Genomic DNA, 19,996 nt, shown 5'->3' on the forward strand with positions numbered 1-19,996 from the left:
AAATATTAACCTTTCGTCTGCTAAAAAAGTGCAGCTTTCTTACCTAAAGCTTAAATATAGAGCAAGTAAAGCTTCTTTTTACACCGCAGTGTGTTGCTATGCGAAAATTACCCACAAGTCAACATTCCAAGATGGCGGACAGTGGAGAAACACATGCCGATTTCTAATGAAAAACACTAATAATAAGTATAATTTCGAAGATCATCGTGAAATACATATGGATACATAAAATATAAATATTAATTCATTAAATGCCGTTCTTAAAGGTATGGACATACGTACACCTTTCTTCTTCTCCGGTGCCATCCTGGTACATTGGCATACTGTAACGTCTGCGGGAGGTTATGTTTTCGTGAACCTGCCGACTCCCGTCTCTGTATTTTCTCCCTTGCAGAGGACCTACTACCCCGTTCCGCGTACATGTAGCCGACCCCGACTCAACCGCGCTTGCCCCGATGCTCGCGTCCTTGTTATTGTTTGTGTCCATGCGAATAGCGGTACTTCTTGTTTGACGATCTTGTTTCAATTTGTTCAACTCCCGATCAACATCTTTGAGAACAGTTGCGAAACTCGCCAACTGCGTTTGGATCCCCGAATCCTCGCTCGATTGGTACCCGTCGGCGGTGCTGTCCTCGTCGTCGTCCCACTCCCTTTCGTGGCTTGCCCGTAGGTCGCTGTCTTCCTCCTCGTTTTCGATCCGTCGTTGAAAACTTCTTTAGCTATCAACTCGATTTTGGGAAAGCATGTTTAGAAATGTTTATTACTTTTCTCGCTAAGTATAATTTTTAGTTAATATGTGTTTAAAAATACATTCTATTTTATTTATTTAACGTGCATGTCAACTCTAGTGTAGTTTATTATTTATCTTCTGTTAGATGTGCTAAATATCTCGTTTATAATTAATTTGGTAGCGTAAATATCAAGCGTTAGTTTATTGCGGTTTTATTTTACATTAACACCCAATGTTTATTCTGCGTGTTGTTCATTTCACTGGACCAGCATATAACAGCTGATTCCACCGCCGTCACCATAATTATGTTACGCTCCGTTAGTGCGCTCCTTATCAATGGTGGTTAATGTTTAACTCAAAGTCCGATTCAACTTCAAACAACTTTTATTCAATTTCCACGAATAACTCAACAAAATGTTATATTTCCAACAACAAAATGCCATGCAACCTTAGTTAAGGTTTTACAATACTTTCAATCTTGCGACGGTAAACTGCGCGTCAAAAATAGATGATATTTTACAATGAACATTACACTCGTAAACGGGACTTCAACCGAATTTAAGGACCAATGACACTTGCCAACGATCATAACCAAAATAGATTGAATACTTTAAATAATGTTCAAGTTTAATAAAATATGTTAAATGTTCGCTTTATTATCTGCTTACAAAGGTATTACTGTTATTATAAGTTACTTAAATTTCTCACGAAAAGAAAAAGTACTTTTTAAGAAAAAATTGGCGTGGATGTTGCCTGCCTTAAGATTTTGACTAGAATGAATCTTGTGACCAAAATTTGGTCACTTTATATAGCCGCGGCGTTCCACTTGTGACCAAAAATTGGTCACTGTGACCAGAAACTGGTCACTGTGACCAAATAATAACAATAACTTCCGTGACTAATTATGGAACGCTCGCACGTTTAACACTATAAATCATAAAATAGACTTTAAATGACAAAACAATTTAAAACAGACTATATGAACTAAATGTTAACCTTACACATGCTAATAATAGCGTAGATTTCTTACCTAATGCCTAAAAATAGGTCTTGCGATAAAAATGTAAACACAGCAGTATGTTGCTATGCAAGAATTACCCATTAGTCAGCATTTCGAGATGGCGGAAAATGGATAAATGACATGACAATTTCTAGTGAAAAATGTGAATAACAATCAGACTAACAAAGATAATTGTGCAACACCTATGGATTTATAAAATATATGTGTTCATTAACCCAATACAGTGCTTTTAGTTATGAACAATTCGCTAACAATATAAATAACTCGAGTAAAAGGGCGTCTCGGAACAGACACTCTCCAAGTCAACCTAAATAAGAAAGAACAATGTCCGCATTCCTGGTTAAAATGGCAAGTAGCAAACATGGTTTGATTTTTATGTTATTGGATCTGTTAATAGTCAGATTCATATACATATTCTGCTTATTATGTTTGTTAAAACGCACTGACTATTGGAGTGAATGAATCCAGAACAAGTATTTACAGGAAAGGTAAAACATTAGATTAAAACCCCAGTTCATATCAATATTTTAGTCGGATTATAATATTAGCATTAAGTCGAAAGGTTAATAGTCCGGCGTAAAGGATAATAACGATTGGTACGGATGGCCACTGGTGGATTTAACTCACACTTTTATTTAACATTAAATGAAGAAATGAATTTTAATTGTATTTTACATAAAATGTAATATTATGTCAAAATTAAAACACAAATCATAATGCATGTTTATTTTCATTCAAATACCAAAATCTAGCGTTTCTAAAATTCCTCTTGAGTGAGAGTAAAATAACAAAGTAATAGTTATTGTTATTGCACATAGACTTAGATAAGAATTTGAAATACTCGGATTGATATCAAATCCATTTTATTTTTAAAACATGTTAAACTTAGAAATAGAAATCAAATATTATAATAAATATCAACAAAACTATTTTATTAAATATCAACAGACATGACGTTTTGTTGAAGTGTCAACGTCAGTTCTAGGGTAGCACGTTGCTGTTACTCGGATCGCCGTAGTTTACGTTTTAATGCCGTTTTAGCGTCAAAACGTTTAAATAATGTTGTCACTATAGCGCGATGGTTACAAAGACGTCCTTTGAATTGTTACCACGTGATTACCACCTGGTATCTGCATCACAATGCAAAGAGTTTGATTTCCGTTTCAGCGTGAAGGCGTTCATGTCTCTAAATCACACTGACGTACAAAGGCGTACGTGCGTTTATAAGCACGACACAAAAACTGTGTAAGCATACCACATCGCACCGTTGATCTTATTTATTCACACCATTGTCGAACCTACCATATAATTATATTCCTTTAACTATGACATTGTATATAAAAAGTAAAGCGGAGATGAGCGAATGTTGGTTCCGACGATTCGTGTAAAAGCGACAACATGACTGTACACAGACAACCCTGTCACATGGTTGACGTTCGCTCCCTTGTGAAGACGCTAAAGCGGCGCTTTATGGTGGCCCGGATGACTTTAGGGGACCCGAGAGGATTCTGTGACATCTTCCGGGGTTTCAGGGTGGCCTCACGTCTCTCCAGAATCTATGATGGAAATGGGACATGGCGTACAACATGACAAGACAATTATTTGGGTAGCAATGACAATGAATTGCAAAAGATACAACAATCCCCGAACAGTTTATACAAAATCTAGAAAAACACATGTGTAGTTTGACTTTTTTAAAACAATATAACTTGCTAATTTTACTAGTGTCTTCGAATACGTTACCACAGTTAGAAGCAGTGGCGTAAAGGTAGAAACAAGAAACAACAATTATATGAGTCATCATGACACTTGGGTGATTGGTTAGTAGTGCAAAAAGATTATTTTAGTCGACAGGTGTTTGCGCTAAAAGTGCCGGTCAAAAGAACAAAAACAGATCTCAATCTTCAAATAACTTGATAATGTGATCCCCAGTATCACACATATTGTGATATATCTGGTAATTATCTTCGCAGACGACCGCATCGCGTGTACTGCAGTCGCGCACTCACGTGGTGGCACGCGCCTGTTTCTTAACTTAGGCGGATTATAGTGCTCATGTCTGGGGGATTCATTTATCTCCATTGCATTTATGAATCGATTAATTTACCTTACTCTTGAAATTATTTGATCCGTTTAAAAGGTCAGGGGAGCCTGCTAACTTAAAGGGTAATCAGGTATCGCACGTTAATGGGTGTGATTTATTATGGAATCATTATACCAGAAGATGAGTAATCCATCTCCAATTTGCTAAATTAATTCCGGTCGCTTTGTCGTAATTGATATGCTGTCCGCCTTGCGAATGGGGGTCACGGGTTCGATCTCCACTGTAAGAGCGTTATTTAGATCTCCCCCGAAGACACCAAGTACCGGTCCAAGGCACAGGCAATGGACTCGAGAAGGTTTCAAATAATATTACTTTCAATGCAATAGAGCTAAAAAATAACAGGTTGAAACTAAACTAATCAATCACGGGGGATGCTCGAAATTTAGTTTAATGTTTAAAACGGTGTATATATAAGATTTGCCATTACACCAAATACCATTTGCGTCGCACTTTTCTGAGCGAAATGATGGGATTTCTTTCATTAATAAATACTGGAAATAAATCGGCGCAACACGCTAAATAAATTGAGTAACCAATAGCAGATTAACAGGAATAGTCCACGTGTATTTTTAATAAAAGTATACAGTCACGCGAAAATGGGTCTTATGCCATATGAAACAAGCATAGCTCCAGATCAGCCTGCGCTGTTGGTGAGCATGGTCAGAAGCAACACTATTCGTTATAAAGTCAAGCAATATACCGTTATGTAATTAGCGGACAGGGTATCTTAGTGACCTGAATGCGCGGATGCGCAGACTGGTCTGTAAAGAAGCTGAACGTATATCGCTAAAGAATAATTTTCGCACGACATGGCTAAATTCATGTTTGACTTTAACATTTTATTGAAAAAGAATATACATAAGATGTATTTTACTGTTGCAACCACTGAGCGTTGGTACCGCAAGGTTTGCAACCGCTGAGAGTTGGTACCCCTAGGGTTTCAACCGCTCAGAGTTGGTACCTCTAGGGTTTCAACCGCTGAGAGTTGGTACCCCTAGGGTTTCAACCGCTGAGATTTGGTACCTCTAGGGTTTCAACCGCTGAGAGTTGGTACCGCTATGGTTGCAACCGCTGAGAGTTGGTACCCCTAGGGTTTCAACTGCTGAGAGTTGGTACTTCTAGGCTTGCAACCGCTGAGAGTTGGTACCCCTAGGGGTTTCAACCGCTGAGAGTTGGTACCCTTAGGGTTTCAACCGCTGAGAGTTGGTACTCCTAGGGTTTCAACCGCTGAGAGTTGGTACCCCTAGGGTTGCAACCGCTGAGAGTTGGTACCCCTAGGGATTAAACCGCTGAGAGATGGTACCCCTAGGGTTTCAACAGCTGAGAGTTGGTACCTCTAGAGTAACAACCGCTGAGAGTTGGTACTCCTAGGGTTTCAACCGCTGAGAATTGGTACCCCTAGGGTTTCAACCGCTGAGAGTTGGTACTCCTAGGGTTTCAACCGCTGAGAGTTGGTACCCCTAAAGTTGCAACCGCTGAGCGTTGGTACTCCTAGGGGTTCAACCGCTGAGAGTTGGTACCCCTAGTTTGCAACCGCTGAGCGTTGGTACCCCTAGAGTTTCAACCGCTGAGATTTGGTACCCCTAGGGTTTCAACCGCTGAGAGTTGGTACCTCTAGAGTTGCAACCGCTGAGAGTTGGTTCCGCAAAGGTTGCAAACGATGAGAGTTGGTGCCCCTAGGGTTTCACCCGCTGAGAGTTGGTAACCCTAGAGTTGCAACCGATGAGAGTTGGTACCGCTAGAGTTGCAACCGAAGAGAGTTGGTACCGCTAGAGTTGCAACCTCTGAGAGTTGGTACCGCTAGAGTTGCAACCGCTGAGAGTTGGTACCGCTAGATTTGAAACCGATGTGAGTTGGTACCGCTAGAGTTGCAATGGCTGAGAGTTGGTACCCCTAGGGATGCAACCGATGATAGTGGTACCACTAGGGTTGCAACCGCTGAGAGTTGGTACCGCTAGAGTTGAAACCGCTGAGAGTTGGTACCCCTTGGGTTTCAACTGCTGAGAGTTGGTACCCCTAGGGTTTCAACTGCTGAGAGTTGGTAACCCTAGAGTTGCAACCGATGAGAGTTGGTACCGCTAGAGTTGCAACCGATGAGAGTTGGTACCGCTAGAGTTGCAACCTCTGAGAGTTGGTACCGCTAGAGTTGCAACCGCTGAGAGTTGGTACCGCTAGATTTGAAACCGATGTGAGTTGGTACCGCTAGAGTTGCAATGGCTGAGAGTTGGTACCCCTAGGGATGCAACCGATGATAGTGGTACCACTAGGGTTGCAACCGCTGAGAGTTGGTACCGCTAGAGTTGAAACCGATGAGAGTTGGTACCGCTTGAGTTGCAACCGCTGAGAGTTGGTACTGCTAGGGTTGCAACCGCTGAGAGTTGGTACCGTTAGGGTTGCAACCGCTGAGAGTTGGTAACCCTAGGGTGTTAACGCTGAGATTTGGTATCGCTAGAGTTGCAACTGCTGAGAGTTGGTACCCCTAGGGTGGAAACCGCTGATAGTTGGTACCCCTAGGGCTGCAACCGCCGAGAGTTGGTACCGCTAGAGTTTAAACCGATGAGAGCTGATACTGCTAGAGTTGCAACCGATGAGAGTTGGTACCGCTAGGGTTGCAACCGCTAAGAGTTGGTACCTCTAGGGTTGCAACCGCTGAGAGTTGGTACCCCTAGGGCTGCAACCGATGAGATTTGGTACCGCTAGAGTTGCAACCGATGAGAGTTGGTACCCCTAGGGTTACAACCGCTGAGAGTTGGTACCCCTATAGTTGCAACTGCTGAGATTTGGTACCGCTATAATTGCCACCCCTGAGAGTTGGTACCCCTAGAAATGCAACCGCTGAGAGTTGGTACCCGTAGAGTTGCAACCGCTGAGAGTTATTACCCTTAGGGCTGCAACCGATGAGAGTTGGTACCGCTAGAGTTGCAACCGCTGAGAGTTGGTTCCGCAAGGGTTGCAACCGCTGAGAGTTGGTACCGCTAGAGTTGCAACCGCTGAGAGTTGGTACCGCTAGGGTTGCAACCGCTGAGAGTTGGTACCGCTAGGGTTGCAACCGATGAGAGTTGGTACCGCTAGGGTTGCAACCGCTGAGAGTTGGTACCGCTAGAGTTGCAACCGATGAGAGTTGGTACCGCTAGGGTTGCAACCGCTGAGAGTTGGTACCGCTAGGGTTGCAACCGCTGAGAGTTGGTACCGCTAGAGTTGCAACCGATGAGAGTTGGTACCGCTAGGGTTGCAACCGCTGAGAGTTGGTACCGCTAGGGTTGCAACCGCTGAGAGTTGGTACCGCTAGGGTTGCAACCGCTGAGAGTTGGTTCCGCTAGGGTTGCAACCGCTGAGAGTTGGTACCGCTAGGGTTGCAACCGCTGAGAGTTGGTACCGCTAGGGTTGCAACCGCTGAGAGTTGGTACCGCTAGGGTTGCAACCGCTGAGAGTTGGTACCGCTAGGGATGCAACCGCTGAGAGTTGGTACCTCTAGGGTTGCAACCGATTACAGGATGCTTTATATGATGTACAAGGGCTCACAAGTTCAATTGACTGGCGTTACGCTAGCAATATGCGATATGGTGGCGTTTAATATAATATAATATAATATAATATAATATAATATAATAATAAGTTGAACTATAATAGTTATTTTCATCAGGTACACGGCTAAGGAATGATCCAGTGTCTATGTCGTAACCTTGTTGATGAGCGATGTGAATACGTAGTTGATATGGTCGGGTTGGGTGGAGGCGGACACCTCCGTTGCTAGGCAACTGCTGTTGGTCCATTGTGTCTCGTCTGTGTCTGGGGACGGAACACACCTGCGTAGAATACACAGAATGTTTTTATAAGTCTCCATTGAGAAAAGTAGAGCGATATTTATTACTAAATAATTTGTGAGATGCATCTGACTATTTATTGTTGATGTATATAGACACAAAATTGTTTTTTACAGGCCAAATTAATAAAATAGATAGTTAGCAGAAACTTACTTTTATATGGAGAATGTTTATATAATATTGTCGCTTGAGTACCACCAAAGATATTTTTTGCAAAATATTACTTATTTCAATATTTATTGTGCAATGAGTTTAGGTGTCCTGAGCTGTGAGAATACCGACAAACAACTAACTTCTAGCATATGAAACTATTTCAGATAATATGTACTAATATCGGACACCAACGATGCTAATATCAACGGCAATTTTTTTCTTAAAGCCGAATGATAAAATTTCGGAACACCAATCTCTAGTAAGACTTAAAATGTCGGCCGTGTTTTTTGTTAATTATTTGTCTTAAGAACAATCAGAAGTCTGCGGTGACTATGGGGCCGGTGCGTTTTAAACAAGTTACACATAAATCGTTAGCATGAATGACTCTGTATGATAGGCGGGTTCAGCTAGGTTATGTACAAATCTGATTATTATATTACAAAATATGAATATGTATCAATTCTAAATGACCGGTTGTTTTTCAAGTTACTTTACGTCGGAAAATAATCATATAATGCAATATATTTGCATACTTTTTGTGCAACTGAATTTTATTATATTTAAACCTGAACATCAATTTCGTCTATATGCGTTGTTTTGCTTATTAAATTTACAATAGTTCGATTATTGATATTTATCTTACCTCAAAATCACTTTATGAATAAAGCCCAAATTATTTGATCCGATGACTTAATACTGATTATGATGGTGAATTTACGAGTAAATTAAAAAAGTTTCAATTTATTGTGTTTTGTTTAAATATTACTGACTTTGAGAGCAAATACATTAACGATTAATCATGACTTAATAAATTCAACAAAATCGTTATCATCAAACCCTTCAATAAAAAATATTATATATTTTTTATCTCGTCGATATGGTTTGATGTTGCGTCTTAAATTATATGAAAGCAAGTCGACGAACCTGCAGTGACTTAGGTCCGCCTTGTTTCCCAGTAACAGAATGGGGGTGTGTACGGGCGACTTCCGGTCCCTCCGGACCCAGTTACAGACGCCCTCGGCCACGTGGTAACTGGGCGTGTCGTTGATAGCGTACACCACGACGATGCCGTCCACCTTGGATAGGAAGTCCTTGTTGCTGGCCTTCGTCTCCAGGCTCTATATGGGGGAGTGCGGGGCGGGGGATAGAATTAAGTCATTATTTGCAGCAAAAACATGAACGTTACTGAAGTAAAATTTTGACATATTCCCACAACGTCGTCTTTACTTAAATAGCTTAATTTTCCTATTTTACTTGATGTATTCCACAGTATGAGTTCAATGCATACACAGACTTTTTAAACGTTCATTATTAAATAAAAATGTCTATTAAATTAACAAAAGTTAGTCGGCTAATTTCATGAAGGAAGCGGCTTGCATGGACAGTTTAAGGTGTACTTTAACGACAGGAAATTGCGGAATCTATCAAATCAACGGATCACGTTCCATGTCGTTTGATTGTAAATAATATTTTGTGGAAGCATATTTATGTGGAAAATTACCTGTATATGGCATTCGCAGAAATTAATTTTGGAAAAACAACAACAAACAAACAAATTCATAAACGCGGGTCCTTTTTACTTTTTATTTTGCAAAAATTGGCTTTCTCAATCTTAAAAAACAAAAGCCAACGTATAGCTGCAAAGACCAGTTTTAATAAAACAAATGCGACAAAAAAACAAACAATTTTCTTTTCAATTCAAATGTAATATTTTTGTTTTATATATTGACAGAAACTACATTATAAATAACGAAAATCGCTTAATCGAAACAACGTTCAATACTCTTACAAAGCGTCTGTAATGAAAGTAATTTATCACACTGGAAGAAAATTTCAATTGTTTCCACTAACAGTGCGCCATAGAATAGGTTAGATATGTCAGTAAGTGTTTGTGTTCGTAAACTTTTTAACGATTTCTTACTTTGATAAGGTTATGCAACGATCTTAATTCTACATTATGTTTGGTTATATTTTGTTTATTTAATGTTTAATCAGCGTATAGGATTAATAGTAGAAAACCACATCACAGACTTGACCATAAGATTAGTGGATATGATCAATTATGAACATTCAACATTAACCATGGATAACCAAAATGGTTAAGGGTTGGCACAAACAATTAGGGTCGGTCGGATAAGTTGAAATAGTATACTTTTGACGCCCAAATAACATTAAACAGATCGATCTATCGACCAAGCGTTTTCCTGTTGTAATAAGTTTAGAAAATAAATTATATAGATATATATTTAAATGTAAATTTCCAAACAAACATAGGCGTTGATAACATAATATGTTTAAAAATGCATAACTACACATTGGCTAGATCCATATATATCGGCGCATCCTAGATACACAGTGTTTATACACACAGGCACTGTCTTTACCTTTCCAGATATGTCTGTGATTTTGAGCGGAACTTGCCTCCCGTCCACTGGAACAATGCGTTCATACGTCATTTCCGGTGCATGGGCATACTCTGACAGGTACCTTCCGGTCAGGTAGCGCACCACGACAGCTGTATACACGAGAATAATCAACTAAAAAACGTTTTCACATTTAAACAGGAACACATGAATGTTATTTATGCTTCTTTATATGCGAAAACACCCTAACGAGTTACCATACATGCGATGATTTATAGAGAATAACAGGTTACTGCCTGATCTTTTTTTAAAATATATCAGGCAAGGCTTAGAATAATATAACGGCGAGGCTTGTCGAGCCGTTATTTTATTCGTGCCGAGCCTGATATAATACAAAAAGATCAGGCAGTAACCTGTTTTTCTGTTTGTCATACCTCTACTTCCCCGATTAAATAAATAATGAAAAAAATCGCTAAAAAGCTGCAGTTTTAGCGGGAAAGAATATGACTTTTGTCGTTTGACGTCATGAGCACGCGCTAAATATTTGTATAAAATGTATTTTGCTGTTTATGTTGCATTTCGTGTTTCAAATATATTACATCTTGGTATCAAATTGTTTGTTTTGTTGAATCTAATTCGATTTTACTAAAAATGATTATTTCATAGTTGATTCCGAGTAATATGATCATCCTTCCCACATGACTGATATATAGAGAATATTATGTGAGTTTTGGTTTAAAGATCAAGTTTATCATGCGAGGCTTAGAACCGATGTAGCGCGAGGCTTGCCAAGCGCTAGCATGGTTCGAGCATGATAAACTTGATCTTTATCCAAAACTCACATAATATTCTATTTATCCTATTATTTTGTGGTCGTTTATCGTTCAAAAAGAGTAAAATACTTTAAAATTCAAAGAAACAGCGCTGGTTTTCCAAGTTGACTCCAAAGTGTTTGTTTACTTCAACGTCATTATTTGCTATGACGTTACATTGAAACATATAGTGTTCTTTAGATAGAGATCGGGAAACCATGGTCTAAAAATAGCGATTGTATAAAGGTAAAGTTTATACAATCGTTGTTATACTATCGATTTTCATCTGGTAATAGAATAAAAGAACTTCCTGTTGACCATTATATAAAAAATATATCAGGAAACTTTATATAAGGCAGATATCAATGCGGTGGTATGATAAAAGATCCTTTGTGAGAGCTTTATGTGGGAGCATGGTAATATTGTAACTCAATATAATAAGACAATTATTTGTAAACAATTTTGGTGGACTTTGGAAAACCTCGAAATAAAACTTGAAAATATTTGTAGTCAAGGTTGTAAGTTATTGATGACGTTGATTACTTGTCCATCCCACTATATTTACTTCGCCCACTTAACTGACATTTTAAATAAATACAAGGAAGCAAACAAGGAAGCGGGTACTACATTTACAGCCCTTTAATTTAACGACAGGGTAATGTCTCATGAAAAAAATTGTCATCTCCCAATGGCAACATTGTGCAGCAAATGGCGCATACGGATCCGTAGTTTTCCTGACACCTACATCGGTTTTGTAACATCCTTAATGTTGCAACTGTTTTACTAGAGCTAAATGCTTACCACTTCAGCAAATGTTCTGAAGATTTGGTTTACGATTAAATGAAAAAACAGAAGTATGCCAAGTAACAACTCTAGATGTTTCGATAATAATCGCCCAAGGGATCTATGGTAATTACTTCATTACTTATCTACTGTTTATGATTGTGTGATTATAAAGCCTTAAATATCAATAACTAACGCATTAATTAAATCCAACAGACATTAAAGAAATGAAAATATATTCATTATTTTCTTTTTCCAGCGACGAATTATGTGCGTTCAGAAATATAAGCTTATAGTATGACATGAAACTCCATGAACTTATAACCGGAGTTAATGTTATGTGTATATTCGGTGATTTATCGTTAAGCAACCTCTTCGAACATGAAGCAATTATAAAAACCAATACAATGTATTAAATTGCTTGTATGAATTGTAAAAATTTATTATTTATACAGAGCTGACAAAATGCGCACAAAATCGCAACACAAAATACAAGAACACCAACAAACACGAACAGGCCATATGCACAGTTAAAATACATATTGACGCGTTTGAGGTACATTTAAGCATTGTTATGCAGGCTCACATATTAAATCAAAGTGAAACGCCTTATTATCAATACGAGGCCCATTATATATGGAAAATGAACCATTGAAAAACGCTTAAACGGTGGTATTCGTCATAATAGAGTCTATAGAGATGCAAAGAGGTTTAAATTGCCTTTAGTTTAAACCTATTTATTTAATCTCTATTGCATCGAAAGCCCAAGTCTTATGTAAAACGGCCGATTCCAGGCTAAAACAAGTACTTGTTTTCTTTGGGAGAGATCTACAGAACACTCCCTCAATGTGAATAGAACCATTGACTTCTCGGTCGCTAGGTGTTTACCATATCCACTAGGCAACAGCGACCTCATCGCTTTTGCGGGCACAAAACCATCTCTTATTCATTAATGTACATTAGTGGAACCCCGAATAGCGGGATACACAGGAATCGTGCCACATGACGACAAAGCTCATGGACACATGGGGCTCGTATCGTCTCCTCAACTCCGATAACCCAAAGCATGCCTTCTTTGTATGGCTTACGTTTGAAAAAAAAAATTTTCCCACAGAATGTGGCGCACTCAACTTTGATAAATATTGCTTATTTAAATTATTCTTTAAAGTGCGTATTCACGGTGGAAGATTTTGGGCACTAGACTGCAAAACATTATGGCTCTAGGAGATCACAGGTTCGCTGTTGACGCCAAGTAGATCGTTACCGCGCATTCATATCACTGCTTTAGGAATACGTTAGCACTTCCTTTTTGATGATGAGTTCAGTTGACACTTAAGCAAATTACGAAATTCGAGCGCTTTTCATTCCGGATATATGCCACCCCGCCAAATGTTAGCAAGGCGGACACATGACCTTCATTGAAATGGAAAGTGTCCATGATGAAAGAGTCCAAAGCATTCGTACATGTAATACTTTCTTTTCCCCCTCTTGTGCGTTTTTAGTCTGACAATTCCAACTGCTGTAACAATGCCATAAATGCTGGCATTTTACAAGCATCGCTGACCAGAAAAACGAACGCTTAAATAAGACCGTTTTGTTCACAAATCTAATACTACAATGTTAAGCAAAAAATAATATTCACACTCAAGAAATATTGTTTTTGCTTTCGGGGTGTAAAATTAAAAAAAAAAAAGGATACTCACGCAATAGGCAGTAAGTCAATAGAGTTTACAAAGATTAACTCATTCAATGGGTACTTTTGACATTTGTCGGCATGGCGGTCTGAATGAATGGCTGATTGATTAAAGTCTATCAAACCTAACACTTGGCAAGTTTTATCGGCAAAACATATAAATGTAAATACAAATAATCGAATGTCACCTCAATCCAAATCAAATGGCAGTAACGAGAATACGTTTTCATTTATTAATACTGAATATACAGTGACAAATTAAATGCAGTATAAAGTAACTTAATTTCTCATCCTTGACCGGCAAAGAAAAAACACAGCAAGGAAACTGGGATTCTGACATACAATGTAACAACAGCATAAAACATGTAATAAAGATGTAACGTTATGCAGTCTTACTAAATTTAACAAAAGCAAAAATATTCGTATCAAATAAACCTGAATATTTATGAATTTGACAATGAATATTTTGTGATTTTAATGTTCAATCTTTGCTATAATAGAACAGAGAAAGCATGTGCATTTTATATTGAAATTTAAATACTGAATCGTATAACAGCGAATTTAACTAATATATTACAATCTAAAGTTGTTCTGCAAACAGAACCAAGGTCCAAACTTTGTCAAATTGAGAGCTTTAAATTTCTTTACTTTAGCTCGAGTTTTTTTGTAATTGAAACTATGCAAATAAATGTTTGTGAAAATCAACCAGTTATATATTGGGTCAAATAATAAGACGAAATGATTCTCTTACAAACTTGAATCAACCATTAACGTCATAAATGTTATGATTTTGTTTTGTTCTTTTATTTACAGTTTTCACTACGAGCCACACGCACATACATAACGCGTAAGAGCATGCATATCGTCAAAAACTTCATCACGAAATTAATATAGAATATACTATTTACCTGTCTTTCCAACATTTTCCATTCCGATAACAACTATATTCACTGCTCCCTTCATGGTTTCAAGATTTCATGATGAACCATTTGCAGATTTAGCTTTAAAAAAGCTCAAATCAATATGATTCCACGAGAGAAACAATAAGTCAATAGTCCAACAGAAATGAAACAATGTAGCACTTGTTACTTCGAGTTTTTGTTTCAATATAAAAAATAATTGTATACAAAATCCTAAAATTCTGGTGACGTTTACACCGTATATTCAATTAAGACTAAATCATATCAATATTAATCAATTTTTAAACGACACCGTTTGTTGATTTAACGAATCCTTTGATAGTATCTCTAAACAGGCATAAATGTGCCGTACAGGTATGAACTTCTACTGCCTCAACTATTTATGAAAGCCAGTGTTCAAATATAAGCTCATTACTCACACGAATGTTCTATCAGTAACCAATATATAATTTGTGAATCGGTGTTACGGCGTCATCTGCGTTTGGAATATAAAGTCCCCCTACCACACGGCAAGTTCGATTACGTATTGCGTATTGAACATTCATACACTGCTTCGATAACGTCAAACACTGATGAAGTAGATGTTAAAATTGATTAATAATACCACTATACCTGTAGAAAGCAAGTACTGTGGAATCCATACTTTCACAGAAGTGTCAGCTTTTGGAAATAAATAAAAAGGGCGATGTTTAGCGTTGACGTGTCGACTTATTATGTGTATAAAAAACAGATGTACGACATGGCATACTCAATATACTGACGCTGTAGTTGTTCTGGAATATATACTCAAGATCTTTCCCTAAATCACCGAGCACTGAGTTTACATCGGGAACGGACGCAAGAGCGTTTCAATAAACATAAGGCTTTTTGTGCGATCGAGATAAAATTAATGCAGACCATATTTAAATGTTTGTAATTATACAATTAAGAACACATATATTGAATAGCTTTCGAACTGGACTCGGGCTTCTAATAATTTAATATACCGCTAAACCTAATCTTAAATTGTCATTTTTATGACATTCACTTATGTGATGTCGATTTTATTTTCGTAGCCGTCCAATTGTGATTGAAATATAAACCATGGCATATATGTTAGAACATGTAGCCAACATTGACGAGTGGAAACCATTTTAACGATGCTTCTCTTCGAATAAATTACTTAACTAAATGAACTGAATTGCATTTTTACACACGAAATATTTTTAATTAAGATTTTGTTAATATCAGATTCCAAAGTAGGTAGAAATTACAGCAGCATAGAATCTAGTATCTTTCTAGTATAGAGTTTATACATCACGGAGTAAACTTAAAATGAAAAAATAGGCTAGGTCTTAAACTAAGCGCATTTTTTACATGTTTCTTAACTATGTTGAAAATAGCATTACATCAGTCTGAATAATGTTTTCTGTTTAAATTGGAAGGTCTAACATATCGTATCGTATATATATAAACCGCGGTATAAACCTTACCCCTCACTGTGGTGGTTCAGTAAATCAATGTGTGGCTTGAAAACCGAACGTCATTTGAGGTATTATTTTTTTTCATAATTCTTGTAAACTGTTTCATGTTAAAACTTTATTAAGATGGTAAAAGTATTTTAACTATTTTATATTATATGATTTTTTCACGTTATAAAAACAGTTAAAGTAACACAATAACCAATTCGCATTATCTATCAATCTCTATCTTTTAAGTTGTATTAACGATTTAATTTAATTTAAGCTGAGCAAAGTCCATGCGGATTTTGTTTAAAAATAATAATATACAAAAGTCGTGCATTTAATGGACAAACTAAACAAAATAATGTACTATAAAATAAGCCAAAATTGCATCTCGTACATAACAACAATCATTTAGTTGAGTTTCCAAGTTACGATAATGCTAAGATTTCAGGTCGAATTCCAGCTGTCCTATGCAATAAAATATAAAGGTTTCTTCTAATATCCGTATCAACAATACACGATATTTTAGATCTAAATTCAGAATCAACTACGGATGTACGGACTTTACGTACAACACATATGTAATCTGCATGGCTATTGGTCATATTTTGAGTGTATGCAAACCACATCGTCATTCAAACCATCAAAAGATTGCCATTACAGACATACACTGTGTACTTTTGTCAGAGCTTAATAAACACAGTTAATGTACTGCAACATTTAAGCAATTTCACTATTAACCAATTATTTCAGTTCAAGAAGATTGCGATTAGCGGAAATCCCCGCTCTGTGATGCTATGTGATGCATAAGAAATACTAGTAATATAGAATTAAGCTTAGCCGCCCCATTCAAAGGTTTATTATTCTTCATTTTCTTCATTTTCACAAAATTCACACGTCAAAAAATATTTTATTTTTAGAAAGACTGAATGTTTCAATTGCCGCCAGTAATTTTGTAACTTCTTGCAAATTATTAGAACGAAAGCAACAACAACTAGATATGCACAATTCTATGTAATGATGTATGACTTTGAATGGTGACTTTGACATTGAGATCTGTTTTTGAGCGCCATTTTTCAACTAACGTCTGCCGCTACCACCTCTTCCCTTGTCACTTCTATCTAGCCACAGGTTAGTATTTTTATATTATACAATATGACGTCTAACTTAAGCCTGAACTTTGAATTGTTTGAGCGCTTCAAAATCTGTTTTAAAATGGCTGTCACTTATAGTGATATAAAATACATGCTGGGCAAAGTAATGCTCTTGGCAAAGTGTTTACCATTCACATTGAACACAAACGTTGGTCTTTAACATACCAGGCTCTGTTATGCATTCATATCAAATCTACTTAGTTATTAAAAAAAAAAAACATCCGTGTGAACGAAGACCTACATATTGCGTTAGACATTCCGTCTCTCAATCATTTTGATCTGCGACTATTAAAACACATATTTGATGACTTATTTGAGTCTATCAATTATATATGACTTTGGACTTTGCATTATGACTATTACATTTGATATATGAGGTGTTGTGTGTGTGTGTGTGTGTGTGTGTGTGTGTGTGTGTGTGTGTGTGTGTGTGTGTGTGTGTGTGTGTGTGTGTGTGTGTGTGTGTGTGTGTGTGTGTGTGTGTGTGTGTGTGTGTGTGTGTGTGTGTGTGTGTGTGTGTGTGTGTGTGTGTGTGTGTGTGTGTGTGTGTGTGTGTGTGTGTGTGTGTGTGTGTGTGTGTGTGTGTGTGTGTGTGTGTGTGTGTGTGTGTGTGTGTGTGTGTGTGTGTGTGTGTGTGTGTGTGTGTGTGTGTGTGTGTGTGCGTGCGTGCGTGCGTGCGTGCGTGCGTGCGTGCGATGTGTGTGTGTGGGGGGGTGTGCGTGCGTGCAGTCTTTTTTTCATCACACTTATTTCTTCTGAACAATTATGCAAAATTTATTAATGTATCAAATTAAAGAAAAGAAAATATAACACTTTGTCATAAGCTTTACTTTGCCATCATGAATTCATGTTAAAAAAGCAGGTATTGTTTTACAGATTGGCTCGAACAAATGTTCAGCGTTAATGAACGTTCTAAATATTATCTGTGACCTTGCATAGTAACAATTGCATTCGTTCCCAGGAACACGAAAAAGCTGATAACATCAATCATGCTTATCATTTAAATATTCATCCATGCTTGAAATGAAATTCTTCAGACAAAGTGCTTAAGATGAATTTCTTATATTTAAAGGTAAATATCTTTGCATTAGACCCTGACTTTTAACCTATGGACTTGGGTATTAAAACAAAATACGCCGATGAGAATGGCGATCAATTCTTAGAACATTGATAATGAATTATGTCCCGGAAAATGCGTGGGTGATAGAATTCCTTATTTTGAAATTTAACCTTGAAATGTGACCTTTACCTGGTATCTAGTGACATGGGAACAGCTTTTTTGTATTCGATACCCAGACGGACCATGATCACCATTTCCATGTTATTGTATATAAATGTCCGAAATAAATATCGCCGCAGACGATTTATTGTTGTCATTTAGACCATTCTCTTGCTTGCAAAATTCGATTGTTCTGTTATTGGTGTGTTGTTGTTGTTTGTTTGTTTGTTGTTGTTGTCTGTTTTTGTGTTTGGAGGGAGGGTGATACGAGAAAACTTTAAAATACACAATCTTTTGAAGTAAGAGTTTCTGTTACTTTAGCTTTTTGTTGGTTTTATTTATGTAATCTATCGACATTTTTGTAAGATATGATTGACTTTCCTATACTTGTGGAATAACAATAATGAATTTTACACACAATAATTCTCTGTATAACCGAACTTCATCTTACGATTTTATGATTATGCAAATAAATAAACCATTGAAGTAATACTCTAGGTATAACAAAGGTACCATGCATTTAAGAAATCAAAACAAACAATGTTATCATTGAAGTTGAGGAATTTACATTTGGAACACAGTGTTTTTTGTGTTTTTTAACAGAACGGTTGGTAAGTTAGTAACACAGTTATTTCTGCATGCCAATTTTCTATCCGTGTTTTCCAATTAATATAATATAAAGATGGTAATTAGCAAATCCAATTAATCTATTAATTTATTTTAACCCATCTCTTTGATATAACCAAAGATAAGTTAAAGTCGTACAAGTGGTGTAAGTATTAAATTAATGATAAATAACATTATATTTTCCTACATGTACGACAAAAGTGTATAACGCTTGTACAGTTGAACGATATAAATATAGTTATTAATTTACAAAGATCATTAAAATTGGTATTTATAATAATTCAGGTTGTTTAATATAACGTAGTACGCACACGCTGTTTTATACAAACTATGAGCAGCTTGCACAGCATGCATGTTTGGCATTTATGATTCATATATTCTAATCAGTTGAAGAAGACAATTCAGCATGTTAAACCCATTTATGCCTAGCGTCTAGAAAAAAGGCCTTGGCAAACAGCGTAGACCCATATGAGACGCCGCATGATGCGGCGTCTCATCTGGGTCAGCGCTGTTTGCTTAAAGGAATTTCTGTAAGAAATATTCTAAATATAGAAATAAATATACTAGACATCCCTAATTTTGGAAATAAATTGATCCAATTTAGAAGGATGGGAGAGTCCACTAGGCATAAATGGGTTAAAAAATATCATAAAATCACAAAAATATACTCATAAAGACATTCATAGTCTTACAAGCCATTGAAACAGCAATATAAATTACGCAAAATTTTAAGAGAGATGCCATCATAAGCGTCGCTGTCATTACCAAAGCTAATCTCATTCTGTTATTGAGTGGCGTATCTTGAAAATCATAACTGCTTTGTTAACAGTATGTTTGAAACAGTATAAGGTTGATTGGAATTGTAAATAGTTTGAAGAACGTGGTTGGCAAATAAATCTTTACTACCATCTTCTTTCGTTGTCATATGAAAAAAGTAATTCTTACTTGTTAACATTGATGCACTTTAAATTAGATACATAAAAAGCAAGTATCATTGTGATAAGGCGATTACCACAACTATTCCGCTCACCGTCAAAATTTTATACTTCTGACAAGAGCACCGTATCCTTCTGGCGAAAAGAAACATGGCGGACGAAGAAATACCAGGCAAGTGGGTGACAAAATGTTTTATTATAGGACACTGCAAA

At 37.0% G+C, this 19,996-nt stretch overlaps 1 protein-coding gene across 1 annotated transcript in view; it reads right to left on the minus strand.

Annotated features, from left to right (window-relative positions):
• Window positions 1-1,096: 1,096 nt before the first annotated feature.
• The window catches only part of LOC127840943 (ras-related and estrogen-regulated growth inhibitor-like protein), a 40,031-nt gene continuing 21,131 nt past the window's right edge, over window positions 1,097-19,996 (minus strand). Inside the window, exons 3-6 of the mRNA XM_052369410.1 lie at window positions 10,217-10,347; window positions 8,757-8,950; window positions 7,538-7,661; window positions 1,097-3,307 (exon numbers count right to left, since the gene is read on the minus strand). Coding sequence (XP_052225370.1) covers window positions 3,173-3,307; window positions 7,538-7,661; window positions 8,757-8,950; window positions 10,217-10,347 — 584 coding nt within the window. The 3' untranslated portion in view covers window positions 1,097-3,172. The remainder of the gene's footprint in view (window positions 3,308-7,537; window positions 7,662-8,756; window positions 8,951-10,216; window positions 10,348-19,996) is intronic.

This window comes from Dreissena polymorpha, chromosome 1, assembly GCF_020536995.1.
Source record: "Dreissena polymorpha isolate Duluth1 chromosome 1, UMN_Dpol_1.0, whole genome shotgun sequence".
Taxonomy (NCBI): Eukaryota; Metazoa; Mollusca; class Bivalvia; order Myida; family Dreissenidae; genus Dreissena; species Dreissena polymorpha.